The sequence below is a fragment of the Prionailurus bengalensis genome, chromosome D1, assembly GCF_016509475.1.
Source record: "Prionailurus bengalensis isolate Pbe53 chromosome D1, Fcat_Pben_1.1_paternal_pri, whole genome shotgun sequence".
NCBI lineage: Eukaryota > Metazoa > Chordata > Mammalia > Carnivora > Felidae > Prionailurus > Prionailurus bengalensis.
Genome location: NC_057346.1, coordinates 63,321,561 through 63,340,026, shown reverse-complemented (window position 1 = coordinate 63,340,026; position 18,466 = coordinate 63,321,561). Strand labels below are relative to the sequence as shown.

At 44.5% G+C, this 18,466-nt stretch overlaps 1 protein-coding gene and 1 pseudogene across 1 annotated transcript; one reads left to right on the top strand and one right to left on the bottom strand.

The window, feature by feature from the left end:
- Positions 1-2,061: 2,061 nt before the first annotated feature.
- On the top strand, positions 2,062-6,968 carry LOC122483490 (annotated as a pseudogene).
- Positions 6,969-7,552: 584 nt separating this feature from the next.
- Positions 7,553-10,984, bottom strand: LOC122483489 (the record flags this gene model as incomplete). Its single annotated transcript, XM_043580497.1, is given in 7 exon segments — positions 7,553-7,736; positions 7,738-7,980; positions 7,982-8,418; positions 8,420-8,644; positions 8,717-9,537; positions 9,540-10,599; positions 10,601-10,984. Coding segments are annotated over 7 exon segments (3,297 nt in total), but the record flags the coding sequence as incomplete, so codon positions are not given.
- Positions 10,985-18,466: the final 7,482 nt, after the last annotated feature.

Genomic DNA, 18,466 nt, shown 5'->3' with positions numbered 1-18,466 from the left:
AATGGAGGGGCATCTGGGTGGTTCAGTTGGTTAAGCATCCAACTTTAGCTCAGGTCATGATCTCATGGTTTGTGAGTTTGAGCCCCGCATCGTGCTCCACACTGACAGTGGCAATCCTGCTTGGGATTCTCTCTCTCACTCCCTCTCTCTTTCCCTCTCTCTCTGTCCCTTCCCTGCTTGTGTGCTCGCTCCAAAATAAACTTAAAAAAAAATGGAAAATAAGTCAGTTGCCCTTCTGATCAAAGGATAACTAAGTGGGAGAGGGTTTTCCAGGGCCCTGCTGAGTTTAGCTGCACCCTAAGTCAGGAGACTGTTGGCCAGCCTCTGTTGAAGTAGGGAAGTGGTACCAGGAACTCTGTCATCAAAAGGTAGTAAAGGATAGTTCCACCCTCTTTGACCATACTTCTACCTTGCCATCTGGGCACAAGAATGAAGTTTTCTGTGACTTTGATTTAAACAAACTTATAAATTCCCATGTGGCAGTTGCTTCAGCACTACCTTGCTTTGTCTGTGACAGTTAGAATATGAGGATCTTTAATTTGTATTTTCTCCCTGAAGTATACTTCTGGAGTGTAAGCAGCCCTTTTTAAGAAAGCTGAATGACCAGGACAATAACTGCCAAGAAGTCTCAGGCTACTTCAATCAGTAGAACAGAAAAAACACTAAGTAGTTTCTGAACAGGGCTGCCACCATAAAGCTTCTAGAAAGTTTCTGTGTTAGGTTGCTACAAGGTCACCAAACCGGGTTGTCTCAAAAGTCTCTTGACACTTGTTTGAAAGTCTCTAGGCCCTCTGTGGCTGACGTAAAGACACAGGGTACATGTGACCAACCATTAAATGGCGATTTAAATCATTAAAAGTTAATTTTTAAAAGCAGGCATTAAAAGTTAATTTTTTAAGCAGGTAAATCATGACTCTCTTGCAGGTCATGTTAAAAAAACAATTGATGAAAATTTTATTTAGCTTATTCATGAGGAAACTAGTGGTGTGTTACAACCAGGTCAAAGGAGAATCCCAAGAACAGACATAGGTCTGGAAAATTGTAAGAGATGTGCAAATAGAGCCAAAATTGGTTTTTCAGTTCTTTCTTTCCTGGACAGAATTTGTTTGCATGTCTTTGGATAAGAATTCTTTGGCATTTCTGTGTGTTATCTATAATTTACATAATCAGCATCAGACAATCAGCTTTAGAATGACCACACATAATTTTCCATTGGAGCACAGTTTTTCCCTACAATTTCCCTACTTTTGATTAAAAAGAATCTTAAAGATTCTTGATCATAAAATGAGTCTGGCCTCATTACACTAGGCCTGATTATTTACATAGGTGCAGTAAGAATATTTACCAAAAGGCCTTTTTAAATTTTGCTCTCTTGTTTCCATAAGGAATCTTAGATTGGACTTCTAAAAGTCTCTATTACTTGCTGTCCTGAGGCTAGGAGGCCAAGTCCAAGAAACTTTATCCATCAGATTACTTCTACAGTACCCATCCATTTTGGGTGACTTCCTCTCTTCTCAAAGTCCTCAAAGAATCTGCAGGCTCCTGGCCTACCATGAACATAAACTCCCTTACCAGCTCTAAGGTTGGAACTTGTAAACCAGTTTATCTGGGAGGGTTTTGTCAGCACTGTCTCCATAAAGTCAACCTTCTATAAAAGTGACTGGTCAACAGCTGGCAACAACAACTTCCCCAGGTCAACAAGGAGCCTCTCATTTCTCGTCCCAGTGGCCATGCCCACCTAGGGGGCCTGGCAATGGGGTGACTGATGGTGTAGGCATCCTGTCCTCCACAGAGCTGCTGCTTGGTGGCTGGGGACACCAAAAACAGACTTGGAGCATCCAGAAGTCAGCCTCAGGGGTCTGAGGAGGGTGCAGTCCTCCCCTGAGACAGAGATAGATTGAGACCCTCAACCTGCCCTTGGTTGTCTGAAACCTTTAACAAAAATGGCAAAATGAGTGCCGACCAATTGTCCATAGTGCTCCTGGTGAAAAATGGTAAACTCCCTCCCACAGAGAATCTTCAGAAAACTTCCAAAAATCATTCAGCAGGAATATGAAACACAAACAGGGAGGACCTGTAAACCACCACTTTGGTCTTCAGGACATGAGAATTTTGAATTTGAGCCACTTTCTAGCACTGTTCTGATTCTTGAGTATGGACCATCCTGTGATTGATGATTGCTTTTGTGTCCTGTTTAGGAAATCTTTGCCTACTCCAGGGAAATCTTCCTGTCAAATCTGTGGAGGAAGATTTACCTCAATGACAGGAACATTAGACCATTGAGCTGAGTCTCAAAATTGAGTAATTTAAAGCAGTACATTAAAAAAAAAGATTTAAGCATAAAGAAAATCTTACAAATGCAATGGTAAATTGGACCCGTGAAATATCACCCAATTGGGAAGTAATGCATAGTAAGAAAAAAGTTTGAGAATTGGGGTGCAGGGATTGCTCCCTACTGTTCATGGTAAAAGTTCAGAGTCTAGCTGTATCACCCCTGAACTTTGTGAAATGTTTCTCTCAAGAGGAAAGGAACAGTGGAAAAGCTTTGGTGAAACACATTCTTTCTAAACATGATACAGAAGGTGTATCTGTTGATGATCCAAATGCCCACCACAATTAAGCTGGACATATCCTATGCATTTCCATCTCTACATCTTTCAGAAAGATGGTCTGAACCAGAGTATTTTTCTGTAATATCTAAGGAGTAAATGCATGTTACACACCTGATGTTGGTTGTGTCCAAGGGATGTCCTTCATCGAGGCGGTGCTCACTCTCAATTTGGAAGAGACAGTTGCCTTCATTATATTTGGAAGTTTCATGAATAAGCCATGCCAGCTGGCCTTTTTCTCTGTGGACTGCAATAAGGTGTTGAACATTTGAAGCCTTCTTTGGGGAAAATCTCTTCAAAGTGCTTCTTCATATCAAGTGTTATGGTCTTAATATATATATAACCAGACATATACATGATAAAGGACTGCATCTTCACACTGTATCACAAACCACTACTCTACTTGGTCCAGCTTGTCCATTTTGAGAGTATTTCACAGAGATGGGGAAGAATTTTTGTTTAGAACTGGGCTTTGTGTCCATAATGAAGGATGTTAAGGAAGGAGACAGGAATAACAGCACTGCTTTGAACAGCTAATCTTCATAAATCAGACTGACCGAAATGTAAAACAAGTATTTTTGGTAACAGTTTTTTTTTCCTATGTAAAAAGCATGGAGGAAAGTTGGAGAAATCCAAAAGAATCAAGAGATGGAAAACAGCTGATGTTGAATGTTGTGTCCGAAGTAAAGGAAATGAGTAACCTGTTAACAATATTATTAAGAAAAAATTTTGTAAGCAGAGCCATTTTACAAAGGAGAAAATGTAAATTCCTAGTTCATACTTCATAATTTGGGGTGGACAGTTGAAAGCAATATTTTAAAATTGTTTTGGGGGAAAAAGTAGTGGCTGGTAGTACCCCATTAAATAAGGGTCATTCTTAAATATGACATTCCAGACAAGGCCTTGGTTGCATACCAAATTTTCCAATTAGAGCCAGTAAAAAGGTGGTTAGATTCTTACTGAACCTATGCAAATAACTCTATTACCATCTAAAAGTAAGTACGTATAATAAACGTTTCTGGATTTGGGAGGGGGTGTCAGGCAGGGAGAATATCACTTAAGAACATTCCATTTTAGTTCACAAAATCAGAATCTACTAAATTGTTATGGGTTATTGGATACCTTACATAAGAGAAAGGGCTTCCTTTTATATCCAGAAAATACAACATTAAAACAACATCAACAACATTCCAAACAAATACCTACAATCATCTTTTATCAGTTCATTCAGTCCTGTGTAATTAAGTCTTGTTCTTCTGGATCTTAGGTTAGCAGTATCATGAACCTATCAGCTTCTTGACTACAAAGAATTCTGGAAATCTTGACTCAACCCACTGTACAGTCTTAAAATTGTTTAGGCAATGACGTCAGAAGCCTGTACCCAAGATCTATTCTTCAGAGTGTCAACAGTTTAAAGTATCTAGTACAGTCCTTTTCCATGGGCTCTGAGATCATGCTTCTTTGTTGAAGATGTAACTCTTGTCTGGCCTGCAGCTCACTGCAGAGCCTTTGGGGAAGTATCTGAGTAATAAAACTATCTGTAGATGCCAGAGACTTAAAATGACCATGTCAATTACAGAAGCACGTTCATAACCAGACTGATGCAACTGACAAAAAATTTTGGTTATTTCAATGTCATGCAAAACAAAGGGGTATCCAAGAAAATAAATAAAGCTTTAGTCAACATGTCTATACATATAATGATTAAGGCCATTTTCAAAGATAATAGTGAATATGACATTTGATTTATAACAGATGAGCACGCTTTTTTTTTACAGAGGAAATATTCTTGAAATATGCAAAATTCCTGAGTCATAATATATATATGCAGTATACTAAGAACATACACAAAATGTATCAACAATGTTGAGAGATCCAGAGTAGGTCTTAAACATCAGTATTTTAATAAAAACCCTATAGATAAGTCTGATGTTTATCCCTAAATGAAAACCAGTGGTCTCTATGTGAGGTCCAAATGAAAGAAGTGAAGTTCCAAGTAAGTAACCATTTAAAAATAACTGAAATTATGACTGGTCACACCACATTCCTGTTGCTAACATGAGACAATGCACCATCAGGATGCTGATAAATAGAAACACTGACAAATCTTCAGGGACTTCCCATAATATTTATAGTAATATATTTATAGTAAAATATTTATAGTAATACTATTTTACCTATATAAATCTAACCTAGGGAAGACAGAGCATCTTTTCTGATTTGAATGACTCTTTCCATGAAACTCAAAGAATAACATAACAAATAAAACCTAATTATCTTTAACACCTCTCTTTTATGGGTTAAAAGAACAAATCTTTGGATTTTAGGGAGGCAAAACCCATTTAGTTGTCAGGAGATTTCAACAGTTAAGATAGGATCATGGGTACCTAAGAAACAATGCTTGGCTTCATTTCAAAGTGACAACAAAACATCTAAAAATAAGCGTGACTTATTTTTAAGCGTAAAGAACCTTATTTTAAGCATAAAGAACCTTAATTCTTTCCTAAGTAAGGAGATTGTTTGCTTTTAAAAATAATCAAGAACATAATAAAGTTAACATAAAGCACAGAAAATTATTCAGTTAAGACAACCTTATGCAATCTAGACAGTTTACACAGAAGAAAACGTTTCATGTTAGAGGAGAAGGCAATAAACAGTAAACCAAGGAAACGAGACCATCAAAACTGGGCAAACTTTGCAAAGACTTTAACACACTTCACAGCTTTTCAGACTCAGGTTTTATAAACCAAAGCAAATAAAATGTATTTCTGGACAGAAAGAATAGTGGTTGCTAGGGTCTTAAAAAAAAAAAAAAAGTAAATGCAGAAATCCCAAATTCTACCAGGCCTGGTATGAAAATTGCCTTCTCAATGGGCATAAGACTCTTGAGTGGGGCTCAAAACAGACAAACAAATGAAAATAACTGGGGAGTTTTGTTTAATGGGTACAGGGTTTCAGCTTGGGAAGATAAAAAGTTTCTGGGGACGGATGGTAGTGACGGTTACTTAGCATCATGAGTATACTTAATGCTATTGAACTGTATATTTTAAAGTGGTAAATTTCCAAGTTATGGTCTTCATTTTATATTCTGGAACAAACTTATACGTTATTATAAGATCCATCTCAGGGCATCTGCAATGTCAGAACTAGTTGTATAATATTCTTAAGATGTTATTAATATGCAGTGCATTCATTTTTGCTATCTTCAAGTGATTCAATAAATAACTATTTCTCAATTTCAATTTCTAATATGTAAGTGTTGATAGTTAAGACCCCCCTATCCCCGCCCCACAGTTTCCAACATATACACACAAAGCTTAAGTTTTAAGTTACCTAAAGTTCTTGGAAATTATCTTTAACCTGACACAGTACAAAACAAAATTACCACTGAAATAAAACGTTTTTAAGAATAATGATTCAATTTAGCTATGCACAAATTTCCATTTTTTTCATAATCTTAAGGATTATGAGTAATGTTAACTTATTTGATGATGAGTAAAATCTGTATAAGCTTAGAAAAAAAGTATCCAAGTAGAATACTGTTAGGAATTATACTTAACACTAATAAATCAGAGAAAACATAGCTATTATTAAACCCCAAATATTAAACTAATTTCATTTTGTGAAGATGTATTTAAATTTGTGTACTTGAATTTTAAAAATGTTATTGAGTTGGTGTAAGTATATATTTTAATGTAGCACTTTTAAAGTATTAGAAGTTTAGTTTCACTGCTTTCTAAGAATTTTAGGAATATTTGCTTTATGCACATATTTATCCCTATTAGCCAATCAGAAAAGAACTCTTTGTAATCAAATATATTAATACCTCTAGTGGTGAAAAATATTATACAGTCATACAATGAGAGATGAAAACCTTTCTAAACTACAGACACATACACATACAGAGACAGATAAAGAGATAAATTTCAGTCAAAAGTAATAAATATAGGAGCACCTGGGTGGCTCCGTGGTTGAGCGTCCAATTCTTGATTTTGGCTCAGGTCATGATCCCAGGGTTGTAGGATTGAGCCCCATGTCAAGCTCCATGCTTAAGATTCTCTCTGCACTGCCTCTGCTCCTGTCTCCTACCTGCGTTTTCTCTCTGTCTGAAGAAAAAAAAGTAAATGCAGAAATCCCAAATTCTACCAGGCCTGGTATGAAAATTGCCTTCTCAGTGTGACTCTTGATTGGGGCTCAAAACTGACAAACAAATGAAAAGGACTAACAATCCAGATTCTCCATTGTCTCTCACCCAACAGAGAATAGATTTCTATAATCCATTAACCCAATTATAAAGATTGTTATGCCCAGAATTCGTGATCCCCAAAGACCACCAGGGAGCCGAGTCTGATGCAAAAGCAAAAGAGCCTTTATTCGAGCTAGCTCGAGCTCAATCCCCTACCTGCACCAACGCAGCGGTGAGATACCAGGGAGAGAGAGCGAGTTTCAAAAGCACAAAGGTTTTATAGGGGTCTAGGGGCAGTTGGTGAGGTAATGGCTGTGGCCTCAGCCAATTGGCTGGGGAAGGGTTGTGACCTCGGCCAATTGGCTGAGGAAGGGTCGGAGTCCTGTTACGCAGGTCGCTGGGTGTGTTTTGATTGGGAAGTTTGAACGGGTGAGCTGGAGGTTACTCAAGGTGGAGAACACAGAACAAGATGGAGTCGGCCGGCGTAGGCCCGCCCTTTCATTCCCCCCTTGTCATGTAGCTTACGGACCCAATCATGGGACCGGCTGCATTTATGGTGACAAGGGGAACAGAGTTTGGAGGTTTACGCAAAGTTCTGGGAAGCAAGTGTCCCTGGGGTGGCTCTGGGAGGTCTGATTAAGTATTGTCCCCGAGCTGGTGTCTATGATCTGCCAGGTGATGTTTTGGGGGGCGTGGGGACTCCCGGCAGCATGAGCAATGACAAGCAGAGTTAACAGAGTTAGCAATATTAGGTGGGTCGAATGCGCTGTAGCTTGAGCTTGAGTGGGTTGTGTTGGTCCCGACTGATGGCCCATCACGTGACGAAGTCCTTCCGGATCGAGGAGGGGTCCGCTGGCTGAACGTGGGTGGGATGGACTTTGAGAGTGGTGGGGGTTGTCAACACCATGATGTAGGGTCCCTTCCAGTGCGGCTCGAGGGTGGTGCCTTTTGACATAGACCCAGTCTCCCGGCCTGTACTGATGAGGTGTTGGGGTCGGGCCAGCCTCGTAGATGGCACAGAGGCGCGGCCAAATGTCCTCGTGCACCCTCTGGAGCCCTCTCAAGGAAAGAAAAAGTTCTTGATCTTTAAACTCAGCAATAAGTTCAGCTCGAAGGCTGGGAATAACAGGGGATGGCCTGCCAAACATGATCTCGTAGGGAGTAAAACCCAGAGTGTAAGGAGTGTCTAACCCGGTAAAGGGTGTACAGTAGGAGAGTCACCCAGTCCCCGCCAGTCTCCATGGTTAATTTGGTAAGGGTCTCTTTTAGGGTTCTATTCATTCTTTCTACCTGTCCTGAGCTCTGGGGCCTATAAGCACAATGTAATTTCCAGTTTGCCCCCACCGCCTTGGCTACTGCCTGTGTTACCTGTGAGATAAAAGCTGGTCCGTTGTCTGATCCTACCATGGCAGGAAAACCATACCTGGGTAAGATGTCTTCTAGTAGCTTCTTAGCCACCGTCTGAGCCGTTTCATGCTTGGTTGGGTATGCCTCCACCCAGCCAGAGAAGGTGTCTGTAAATACTAAAAGATATTTATAACCATACTTTCCTGGTTTGACTTCAGTGAAGTCAACTTCCCATTGGGCTCCCGGTCTGGTGCCTCTGAGCCTGGTTCCTTTTTTTATTTGATGTGGCTCTCGCGTTGGTGAGTTGGCAGGTCTTGCAGGCAGATACAACTTGCTCTATTTTGGTGTCCTGTTGGTGAATCTTGATTCCGGCATGTTGGGTTAAGTCTTTTAATTTTCGGGCCCCCATGTGAGTAGACCGATGCATGTGCTCTAATATTGAGACTCCGAGCTGGTCTGGCAGCACGAGCTCCTTGTTAGGTGTATACCACCATCCCTTTATCTCCTGGGCCATGGGGAGTTTCTTGATCCACTGTAATGCCTCCTGGGAGTATTTGGGCTGGTCTGGTAAAACTGGGTCTCCTGGGTCCGTTAGTTGTATGGTCATGGTGGGGACTGGAGTAAGGGCTACTGCTTTGGCTGCCTGGTCAGCCTTTCAATTACCTCTAGCTACTGGGTTATCAGCTTTTTGGTGCCCTTGGCAGTGGATAATGGCTAGCTTGGCAGGAAGCCATAAGGCCGTAAGCAGGTTAAGTATCTCCTGCTTATTTTTTATAGTCCGTCCTTCTGCCATCAGTAACCCTCTCTCCTGATAAATTGCCCCATGAATATGAGGTGTGGCAAATGCATAATGGCTGTCTGTGTAGGTGTTAAGCCGTTTTCCGGCTCCCAGCATCAGCGCCTTGGTGGGGGCTATGAGCTCTGCTCGCTGGGCTGACGTTTCGGAGGGTAGAGCCTCCGCCCATACGATGTCCGTTTCGGTGACCACCGCTGCACCCGCATACCTGTGTCCGTCTCGCACAAAGCTGCTGCCATCAGTGAACCAAGTAGCCTCGGCATCGGGGAGGGGCCGGTCGGTCAGGTCCGTCCGGAATCCATGTACTTGTTCCAGGATTCCCACACAGTCATGTAATGGAGCACCTAGGTCAGGGTCGGGCATCAGGGTTGCAGGATTGAGGGTTGCACTGGGGTGGAACCGCACTCGTGGAGGGTTGAGTAGGAGGCTCTGGTAATGAGTCACACATGTGTTGCTCATCCATCTGTCAGGAGGCTGTTTCAGGACCCCTTCAATGGCGTGTGGGGTCGTGATCCAGATCTCCTGTCCTAGGGTCAGCTTGTCTGCATCCTTGACTAGGAGTGCTGTCGCCGCAATAATTCTTAGGCATGGCGGCCATTGGCAGCCACTGGGTCTAGTTTCTTAGACAGGTAAGCCACTGGGCGGTTCCAGGGGCCTAAGGCTTGAGTTAGAACCCCTTTTGCTATTCCCTTATGTTCGTCTACAAAGAGGTGGAAGGGTTTCGTAATGTCTGGTAGGCCCAGGGCTGGGGCACTTGGGAGGGCCTTTCTTAACTGATTAAAGGCAATTTCTTCTTTTTCAGTCCATTTAAATGTTTTCCCCTCTTTGGTAGCTTCATATAGGGGCCTGGCAATCTCAGCTAAACCTGGAACCCAGAGGCGGCAGTAGCTGGCTGATCCTAGGAATTCCCTCACTTCTCTTAGGGAGGTGGGAGTAGGGATCTTTAGGACAGTTTCTTTTCTGGCATCTGATAACCGCCGTTGTCCGCCCTCCAGGATATATCCCAGGTAACTTACCCTCTCCTTGCATATGTGAGCCTTCTTCGGGGATGCCCGGTACCCTAAGGCCCCCAGGGTAGCCAGCAGGTCCTGGGTCCCTCGCTCACAGTCTTTGGCCGTGTCGGCAGCAATCAGGATGTCATCTACATACTGTAGAAGGGTGAGGCCAGGGTGCTCCCTTCTGTACTCACCCAGGTCCTCGTGTATTGCCTCGTCGAAGATGGTGGGTGAATTTTTGAATCCCTGAGGTAGCCGTGTCCAGGTGAGTTGCCCACTGTAGCCCTCCTCTGGATCATGCCACTCGAAGGCAAACAAGGGTTGGCTCTGGGGTGCCAGCGGCAGACTGAAGAAGGCGTCCTTTAAATCTAGTACAGCATACCAGACTCTGGAGGGCGCCAAGGAGCTCAAGAAAGTATATGGGTTGGGAACAGTTGGATGTATGTCCGCAACCCTCTTATTTACTTCCCAGAGGTCTTGTAATGGTCGGTAGTCATTTGTGTGAGGCTTTTTGACCGGCGGTAGGGGGGTGTTCCAGGCAGACTGGCAAGGAACTAGTACCCCTAGGCTTTGTAGTCTCTGGATGTGTGGCTGGATCCCCTTCCGGGCCTCCTGAGACATGGGGTATTGTTTGATCCTTACCGGACTCTCTCCTGGCTTGAGCTCTAACCAGGACTGGGGTCCTGTGAGTGGCTAGTCCCATTCCCCCCGTCTCTGCCCAAACCAAGGGGAATTCTTGTACCCATCTGTCTATATTATCCTCTCTCGGGAGCGCCTCCTGGTGGAGGCGGTATTCATCCTCCAGTTTCATGGTCAGTACCTGGATGGGGTGGCCCTTGCCATCGGTGACCTGAGGCCCCCCTTTTCTGAAAGTTATCTGAGCTTCAATCTTGGTCAGTAAGTCCCGTCCTAACAGCGGGTAGGGGCATTCTGGTATTACCATAAAGGAGTGGGATACCCGGCCCGTTCCCAAATCTACTGTTCTTCGGATAGTCCATGAATACTGGCTCATACCAGTTGCCCCTTGTACCCAGGACTTCTTGCTGGCTAGTTTTCCTTGTGGGGTGCGGAGGACCAAATGTTGTGCTCCGGTGTCGACAAGGAAGTCAACAGGGGTCCCCTCCACTTTAAGAGTTACCCTGGGTTCGGGGAGAGGGTCCGAACCCTGACTCCCCTAATCACTTAGTTCATCTAGCTCTAGGACTTTTACTCGATCAGTCTTGCTTCCCTTCCCGCCGGCCCTTTTTGGACAATCTCGGGCCCAATGCCCTATCTCCTTGCAGTATGCACACTGATCCTTCTGCAGCCTCTGCTTCCCCCCTTGGTGGTTCCTTTACCTTTTCTTGCGTCGTCTGCCAGCTGCCAGAGACGGCGGTCTCATTCCTCGGGGGAGTCAGCAGTGGCAGCTAGTAGTATTCTGGCCAGGTCTCGAGTCTGCTTACTGCTGGCATCTGCCATGGCGCGAGCCTGCTTGTCCTCAGGAGGCTCCCGGTTATTATATACCTTTTTGGCTACCACCAGTAAGTCATGCAGACTTTTTTCTCCTAGTCTATCTATTTTCTGTAATTTTCTCCTAATGTCTATGGCCAATTGGTTTACAAAGGCCATGATAACAGCTGCCTTGCTTTCTGGAGCCTCTGGTTCCATGGGGGTATAGGTACAGAATGCCTCCATGATCCATTCTAAAAAGGCAGCTGGAGATTCATCTCTTCCCTGTTGTACATTTCCTACCTTGGCCAAATTGGTTGGCTTTCTAGCAGCCATTCGGAGACCCCCCATTAGAGTCTGGCGGTAGACCCGGAGCCTCTCCTTACCTTCTGCCATGTTGAAATCCCACTGGGACTGAGTTAAGGGGAAGGAGGCATCTATCTGAGCCTGGTGGGTGGTGGGATTCCCGTCTGTGCCCGGAACTAGTTTCCGGGCCCCACTGAGGATTCTTTCTCTTTCTTCAGTCGTGAACAGGACCTGCAAAAGCTGCTGGCAATCGTCCCACGTGGGCTGATGGGTAAAAAGAACAGAGTCTAATAAATCAATAAGCCCTGCCGGTTTCTCGGAAAACTTAGGATTCTGAGCTTTCCAATTGTAGAGGTCACTAGTGGAGAAAGGCCAATAGTGATGGGGCTGATTCCCCTCCGCGTCTGGGGGTCCGGTGGCTCGCAGGAGCGGAATAGTGGAGTCGGCGGCGGTGGTGGAGGTGGATTGCTCCCTCTGAGCCCTTTGTCTGGTAAAGGGTGGGCTTCCCACTGGAGCGTTTCCGCCTCCTGCTCTCGGAACAGCGTCTGCCTCCCCGGAGGGGGAGGATGGTGTTCTTCGGGCATCCTAGAGGGGTTATACGGGGGAGGAAAAATTAATTCTTCTTCAGTACCCCCCTGTAAGACAGGGTAGAGGGGTGCTGAAGGCTGGATAAGACTTTTCTTCTTTGTCCCCTGCAAAGCAAGAATGGGTTTTGGCTCTGGAGGGATCGGGGCTAGGAAGGGCTTAAGCCAAGAGGGTGGGTCTTCTACAAGGTCCTGCCAAATGATAATGTAAGGGAGCTGATCAAGATGGCCCATCTTAGGCCGAGAGATGATACTCCTGACTCGGTGGATGGTAGGGAGGTCGAAGGTCCCCTCTGGTGGCCATCCGACATTGAAAGTTGGCCACTCGCTAGAACAAAAAAACTGCCACCAACCCTTTCAGACTTCCACACTGAGGTTGTTAGCTCTTCCCCTCACATCCTTAAAGTGATCAATCATAATACTTAGAGGAGTAGTCTGAGTCTGTCCCATAATGTCCGTCCAGTAAGTCCACAGAACAAAACAGAGAAACACAAAAACAGACAAACAGAGGGCCCCTAGAAAGTCTTCCAACTCCATGGAAGCAAAACTGAAAGCTATCTTAGACATTTGAGGGGATTCCACATCCCTCCAAAGACGATGGCCTCACGCCGACCAGCGGGAGCGACCCGCCTCGTCTCAGACCTTTGAGGGGATTCCACGTCCCTCCAGAAGGGAGAATCGGAACGTCTTCCGAAACTCCCGGCCCGTGGTCCTCCAGTGCGTCCACTTAGACTGCGTCGGGCACTACCAGAATTCCAGAAATGAGCTCACACAGAAAAGACAGAACAGACAGACACTAACCGTGGCCAGTCAGGCTCTCTGGGTCGGGGGTCCCTCAGGGGTCTTGGGGATCCCGGACGAGCCCCCAAATGTTATGCCCAGAATTCGTGATCCCCAAAGACCACCCCAGGGAGCCGAGTCCGATGCAAAAGCAAAAGAGCCTTTATTCGAGCTAGCTCGAGCTCAATCCCCTACCTGCACTGACGCAGTGGTGAGATACCAGGGAGAGAGAGCGAGTTTCAAAAGCACAAAAGTTTTATAGGGGTCTAGGGGCAGTTGGTGAGGTAATGGCTGTGGCCTCAGCCGATTGCCTGGGGAAGGGTCGTGGCCTTGGCCGATTGGCTGAGGAAGGGTCGGAGTCCTGTTACGCAGGTCGCTGGGTGTGTTTTGATCAGGAAGTTTGAACAGGTGAGCGGGAGGTTACTCAAGGTGGAGAACACAGACCAAGATGGAGTCGGCCGGCATAGGCCCACCCTTTCAAGATCACCAATGGTTAGACTATAAGAGCAGATTCTCCCATCACTGCTGCTACTAGTGAGTACTGGCTATAAATGAACCAAAACCAAAATATAAATAAAGAGGAAAATTTAAATTAGGAAAATAGCAAAGATGCCCTGTCACTTTGGATACACCTCCAAGAGCCAAGAAGAGATATGCCCAGGCTTAAGCAGCCCATAGGAAGTGCACTTCTCTGGTTTACCTGGCTCTCTGTCAGATGAATCCATTGGGCCTTTTGGGCAAAGACCTCCAAAACTGTAAAAAGGTCATTTTCAAAATAAAAGTATGACTCTCCTGCAAATATGCATATTAAAGATTCTTTTGTTTTAATGTTTTATTTTTGAGAGAGAGAGAGACAGACAAAGTGCAAGCTAGGGAGGGGCGGAGAGAGAGGGAGACACAGAGTCTGAGGCAGGCTCCAGGCTCTGAGCTGTCAGCACAGAGCCTGATGCAGGCTTGAACTCAGGAACCAATCATGACCTGAGCTGAAGTCGGATGCCTAACTGATTGAGCCACCCAGGTGCCCCTTAATGGTTTTCTTTAACTCATTAATGAGGAAGCAGATGAGACGTTATAACCAGTTTAAAGGGGAATCCCTTTAAATCCCTTGTGTGTGTAGAGGGGGTGGGGAGTGGTGTCAGTGTCAGGTGTTTTGCATTGCTATTACCTACAGCTCTGAACTGTAAATAGCTCCAATAGAATTAGAATCAGGTAGTGGGAAGGATAGTATTATTGAAGCTCCAAGTTTTTCCTGTATACGGTTATCATTAAGATTGAGATGCTGATGCCACTCCATATGCTAGGAAAGATATGGTCCTACTGGACCGGCCTATACTTCAGCCACTCCCAGGCACCACCTCATTACTCCAGAATTATGTTTACCTCCCTCCTCCAAGCCCAGCTAGCCCCATGGCTTTCATCTAACCAGGCAGGCACTCCTACCTCGCACGCACATTTTCACCAGCCTGGACACTCACATGGGAAAACAACAACAACCTTTCTCCCACGTTTCACCTTTCTCCCATACTTCTGAATCCTGATGCGAATAGCTGAAAATTAAAATATGTATTTTTAAATTTGAATTTGTTTAAAAATCCCAACTTCAGCTCCAACGTAAAACGAAAATACCCATAAATCTAAAAGTATTTGCCTTAAACGGCTTTCAACAAGAAAAATAGAAGGATTCTCTTATTTCTCTGAAGCCCAATTCAGAGTCATGGTAAATTGTCCAATCTCATTCCTAAGTGGTTAAAAAAAAGAAAAACGGAATCCTCCTCCAAAATACTGTAATAAACTGTTAATAAGGACAAAAAGACAAAAAGGAAGGCAACTTGTCACTCATATGTTTAAAATAATGCTCGAAAAAGGTAGAGATGCTTCCTTCTCCTCCGGGGGCTTTAAAATGAAATCCCGAGGGTGCATAGCTAGAGCTAGAAAGCACATGTTAAAATGAGAGATGTCTTGGATGCAGCCGGGTGCAGCCGAGGCCCAGGGAAAAGGAGAAAATAGTAAGTGACAGTTCCCCTTAGTTCAAGGCAGTTTGTAAGACCACCTACAAGACCAGCAAAGCAGCTAGTTGGTGACAGTCTTGTGACCCTGAGATTAACACCGACTCCTCAACCCCTCAAGGTCTAAGGTTTGAGGAATTTGAAAAGAGACTTTGGGAAAAAATAGTTGAACCACTGTGGCCTTCCCTCCCCACTGCCTCCCTGGGAGGCTGAGCCTTTCCTCATCTCAAGTCTCTGGAGAAAGGGCTTTCAAAGATTAGTTGGAAAACAGTGTTCCTTAGAATTGAGAGGGCCAAAGCGACTGGTATGCGACCCATGCCAGAGAAAATTAAAAGCAAAAGGCCGTGGCTAGAGTCCGTGATGAGGAGTGTGTACACCACTAAACGCAGAACAGAAAAGAGCTTGCACCCCGTGGGTCACCTGGGGGAAGGGAGAATATAAGCATGAGGGTTTTTTCAAGGAACCCCTGCCCAGGTGGGCTTCCCACCAGAGGCTGCTATGCAACAGGGGCTGGAATCAAATGCAGAAGCCAGCGGAGCAAGTGGCGAGCAGAAGGCGGCGTTGTCATCCAGTGTTGTCCCTGGAACTTAAGTTCTGAGTAAGAGGAGTCTGTATTGAACACCCACCGAGGTCCTGGAACACCACCACCAAGCGCTTCAGTTCCCCTAAAGGCCCTTCTTCCTCTTATTCTTTCCTCCATTTACCTCCACCCCAAGTCCTGTAGGACCCACACCCTAGAGGGAGTAGAGGAGCAGCAGTAGAAGCATGAGGTGGGAAAGCAAACAAGCCAGCTGTACCACTCTGCTCCTCTGGCCCCTACTTCCCTCTCCCTCATGCCAGGTTTCCAGCCTGAATCAGCCTGGCTGGGGAAGTAGAGGAAGGGGAAATATTTGCCTCAAATGAAGTTCAGAGTTTTAACTATTACATGGGACTGGACATTTCAGTGACTGAAATGAGACTATTTTGTGACTAAAAGTGACTTTTTTTTCTAAGGGTGTCTGGAAAAACTACAGGGACCTACCTGAGAAACCAGCTTCTGAGCAGAGAGAGCAGAAATGAAAGTGAAGCTGTTTTATGATCACGCCCTATCAAGGCTACCTTCTTCTTCTTCTTTTTTTTAACATAATGGCTATACAAGTTTGCTCCAAAGAGGACAGACAGCCTCTTTCCCAACCTCTAATAAGCCAACCACTATTGCCCTAAAAAGGTTCTGTAGGACTTCAGAAATTTCCATCCAAGCATATCCAAGCTGGAAAAACACCCTGCAGGCTTTAAGAAACTTGTCAACCACAAAGGACACAGGAGCCAAGCAGGAAAATAATAGCATGGTTTCACATCTCTTTGGGGGTCTTCTTATTTTGAATACTCCATGAGATTCCTCAGACAGGAAGTTCTAGAGCTAGCTTTACCAGAGGAGGAAAAAACCCAACAACAATGCTGGTTCATCCAACTGGTCAAAACCATGGAGAAATCAAACCATACTGAAGATGCAACAAATTCTAAAAAGTCACTCACAAGGCAGTTCCTTGTATTTTCTGAGACTTATATCCTAGGAGGCATGCCAAGGAACCTTTGGGTGAATTCCAGAAACACTGCACCTTGGGAGTGGCAGGCAGACACCAGCTACAGCTAGAGCCCCTGTCAGTCTCTCTGCCGAGAGCAGTAATGTCCTCAAACCAATCTCTGATACAAGTTATAGGTTGAGGAAAAAATTAGCTTCAAGGACCATGTGCGTACACAATTTCAGTGTAAGCTATGCTATTTATTTCTAACCACAGTGAATGGGTGCATTTACTAATGCAATAGGCGCATTACCATCATTTTTCCCTCCATAATATCTCCAAGTATCTTAAAACATATGTGATGAAGAGGGGCTTACGGAGTTACAGGTGCTGATGATTTCAACATTCCTTCAAAATCTACCGTTTACCTGTATATGATAACCTATCATACTGGGATGGGTGATTTTTTAAATCACTAGGGTACCTGTAAAGAGCAGATGTGAGGCTGTTTACATGGAATCCCTGCAGGACTACCATAGCAGAGACTGCATGGGCTCAAGCAGCCAAGGAATTCCTGTACAATAACCAGTATATGCAAAAAAGGGGGAAATTCAGCTCCTTGGGCTAAAAATGAACTTGGATCTGAATAACTAGAGAGGAAGAATTCAAAAATTGAATCCTATGTTTCAGTATTTCTCAAACTTGAGTGTGTAGAGTAATTACCTGGGGGTTTTGTTAACATGCAGGTTCTGATTTAGAAGGTCTGGGGATGGGCCTGAGAGTCTTCATTTCTAACAACTTTCCAGGGGATGCTGACTCTTACTGAAGGGAATAAGTTGAAGACAGACAAGAGGGAAAAATGGAATGACATGGAGGATCGGAAGGCCAATACTCACCCCTGGTCATGCTCCAAGGCCACTTCCGGGGGAGTACTTTTAGATTCTTTAGCAGCTAAATCTTCTTGGAGGAGGCTGTTGCAGAATCCCCGCAGGAGAACAGTACCACCCCATTTATCTTGGATCTGTGTGGTGTGGAGTCAGGAGTAGGGGACACCCTACATTTGGAGGAAAATGTCATGGCTCCCGGCTAGTGAAACCCTAGCAGCAGTGACAGCAGTGTTCTAGGAGAGTGGAGTACTCCAAGGCGTGGAATGGATGAATAGCAAACGCCACACAGGAATTCGTGGATTGCATGCATGAGACATCACTGGTGAGTCCCAGACATGAATTTCTTGTGGCGGGGGAAAGGGGGAGTGGTTTAATGGGCATAAGAGGTAGAGAAATATGTGACCTCTCAAGAACCACACGTGTGCTCTGTAAGAGCCAGCACTCAGAGGGCATCGTGGCAAGCTGCTTCAGCCAGAGCAGCAGAAACCTCCTGCAGAGAAGGGAACACAAAAGCATCACCCCATCAAGGAAGAAGGCACTTGCCTGTTTGCTTTTCCTTCTTCCCCAACACTAGAGGGAAGAACTTTAAGATGTGGGAGTACCTGAGACTCAGACTGTGCCCCTTTCTCTCCTCCTCTCTACTCTGATAATATATATATTTAAAATGTTCAACATTTTTTTCTGTGATTTTACAATTCTGGAATCCACTTTTTTTTTTTTTTGCATTTTCTTATCAATTTATAAGACCTCTTTAGGTATATTAATAAAAGGAGAACTTTCTTGTGGAAAAAAGCCCGATGGCTTGAATCTTAGAGGTGATTCGTTATTAGCAACAGTACTAATGGCAGCTAACTTTTATCAACCACTATTTTCTAGATACTGTTAGATGTTTTACTGTTAGATGCTCTTATAAATCCTCCTCACAACCCTGTGAGGTAGGAACTGTCCTCTCAATTTGACAGGAAAAGGAAACTGAGATTTAAGCAGTGTAGACCACTTGTCCAGTGTGTCCCAGTTGGTAAATACTGACATCAGGATTC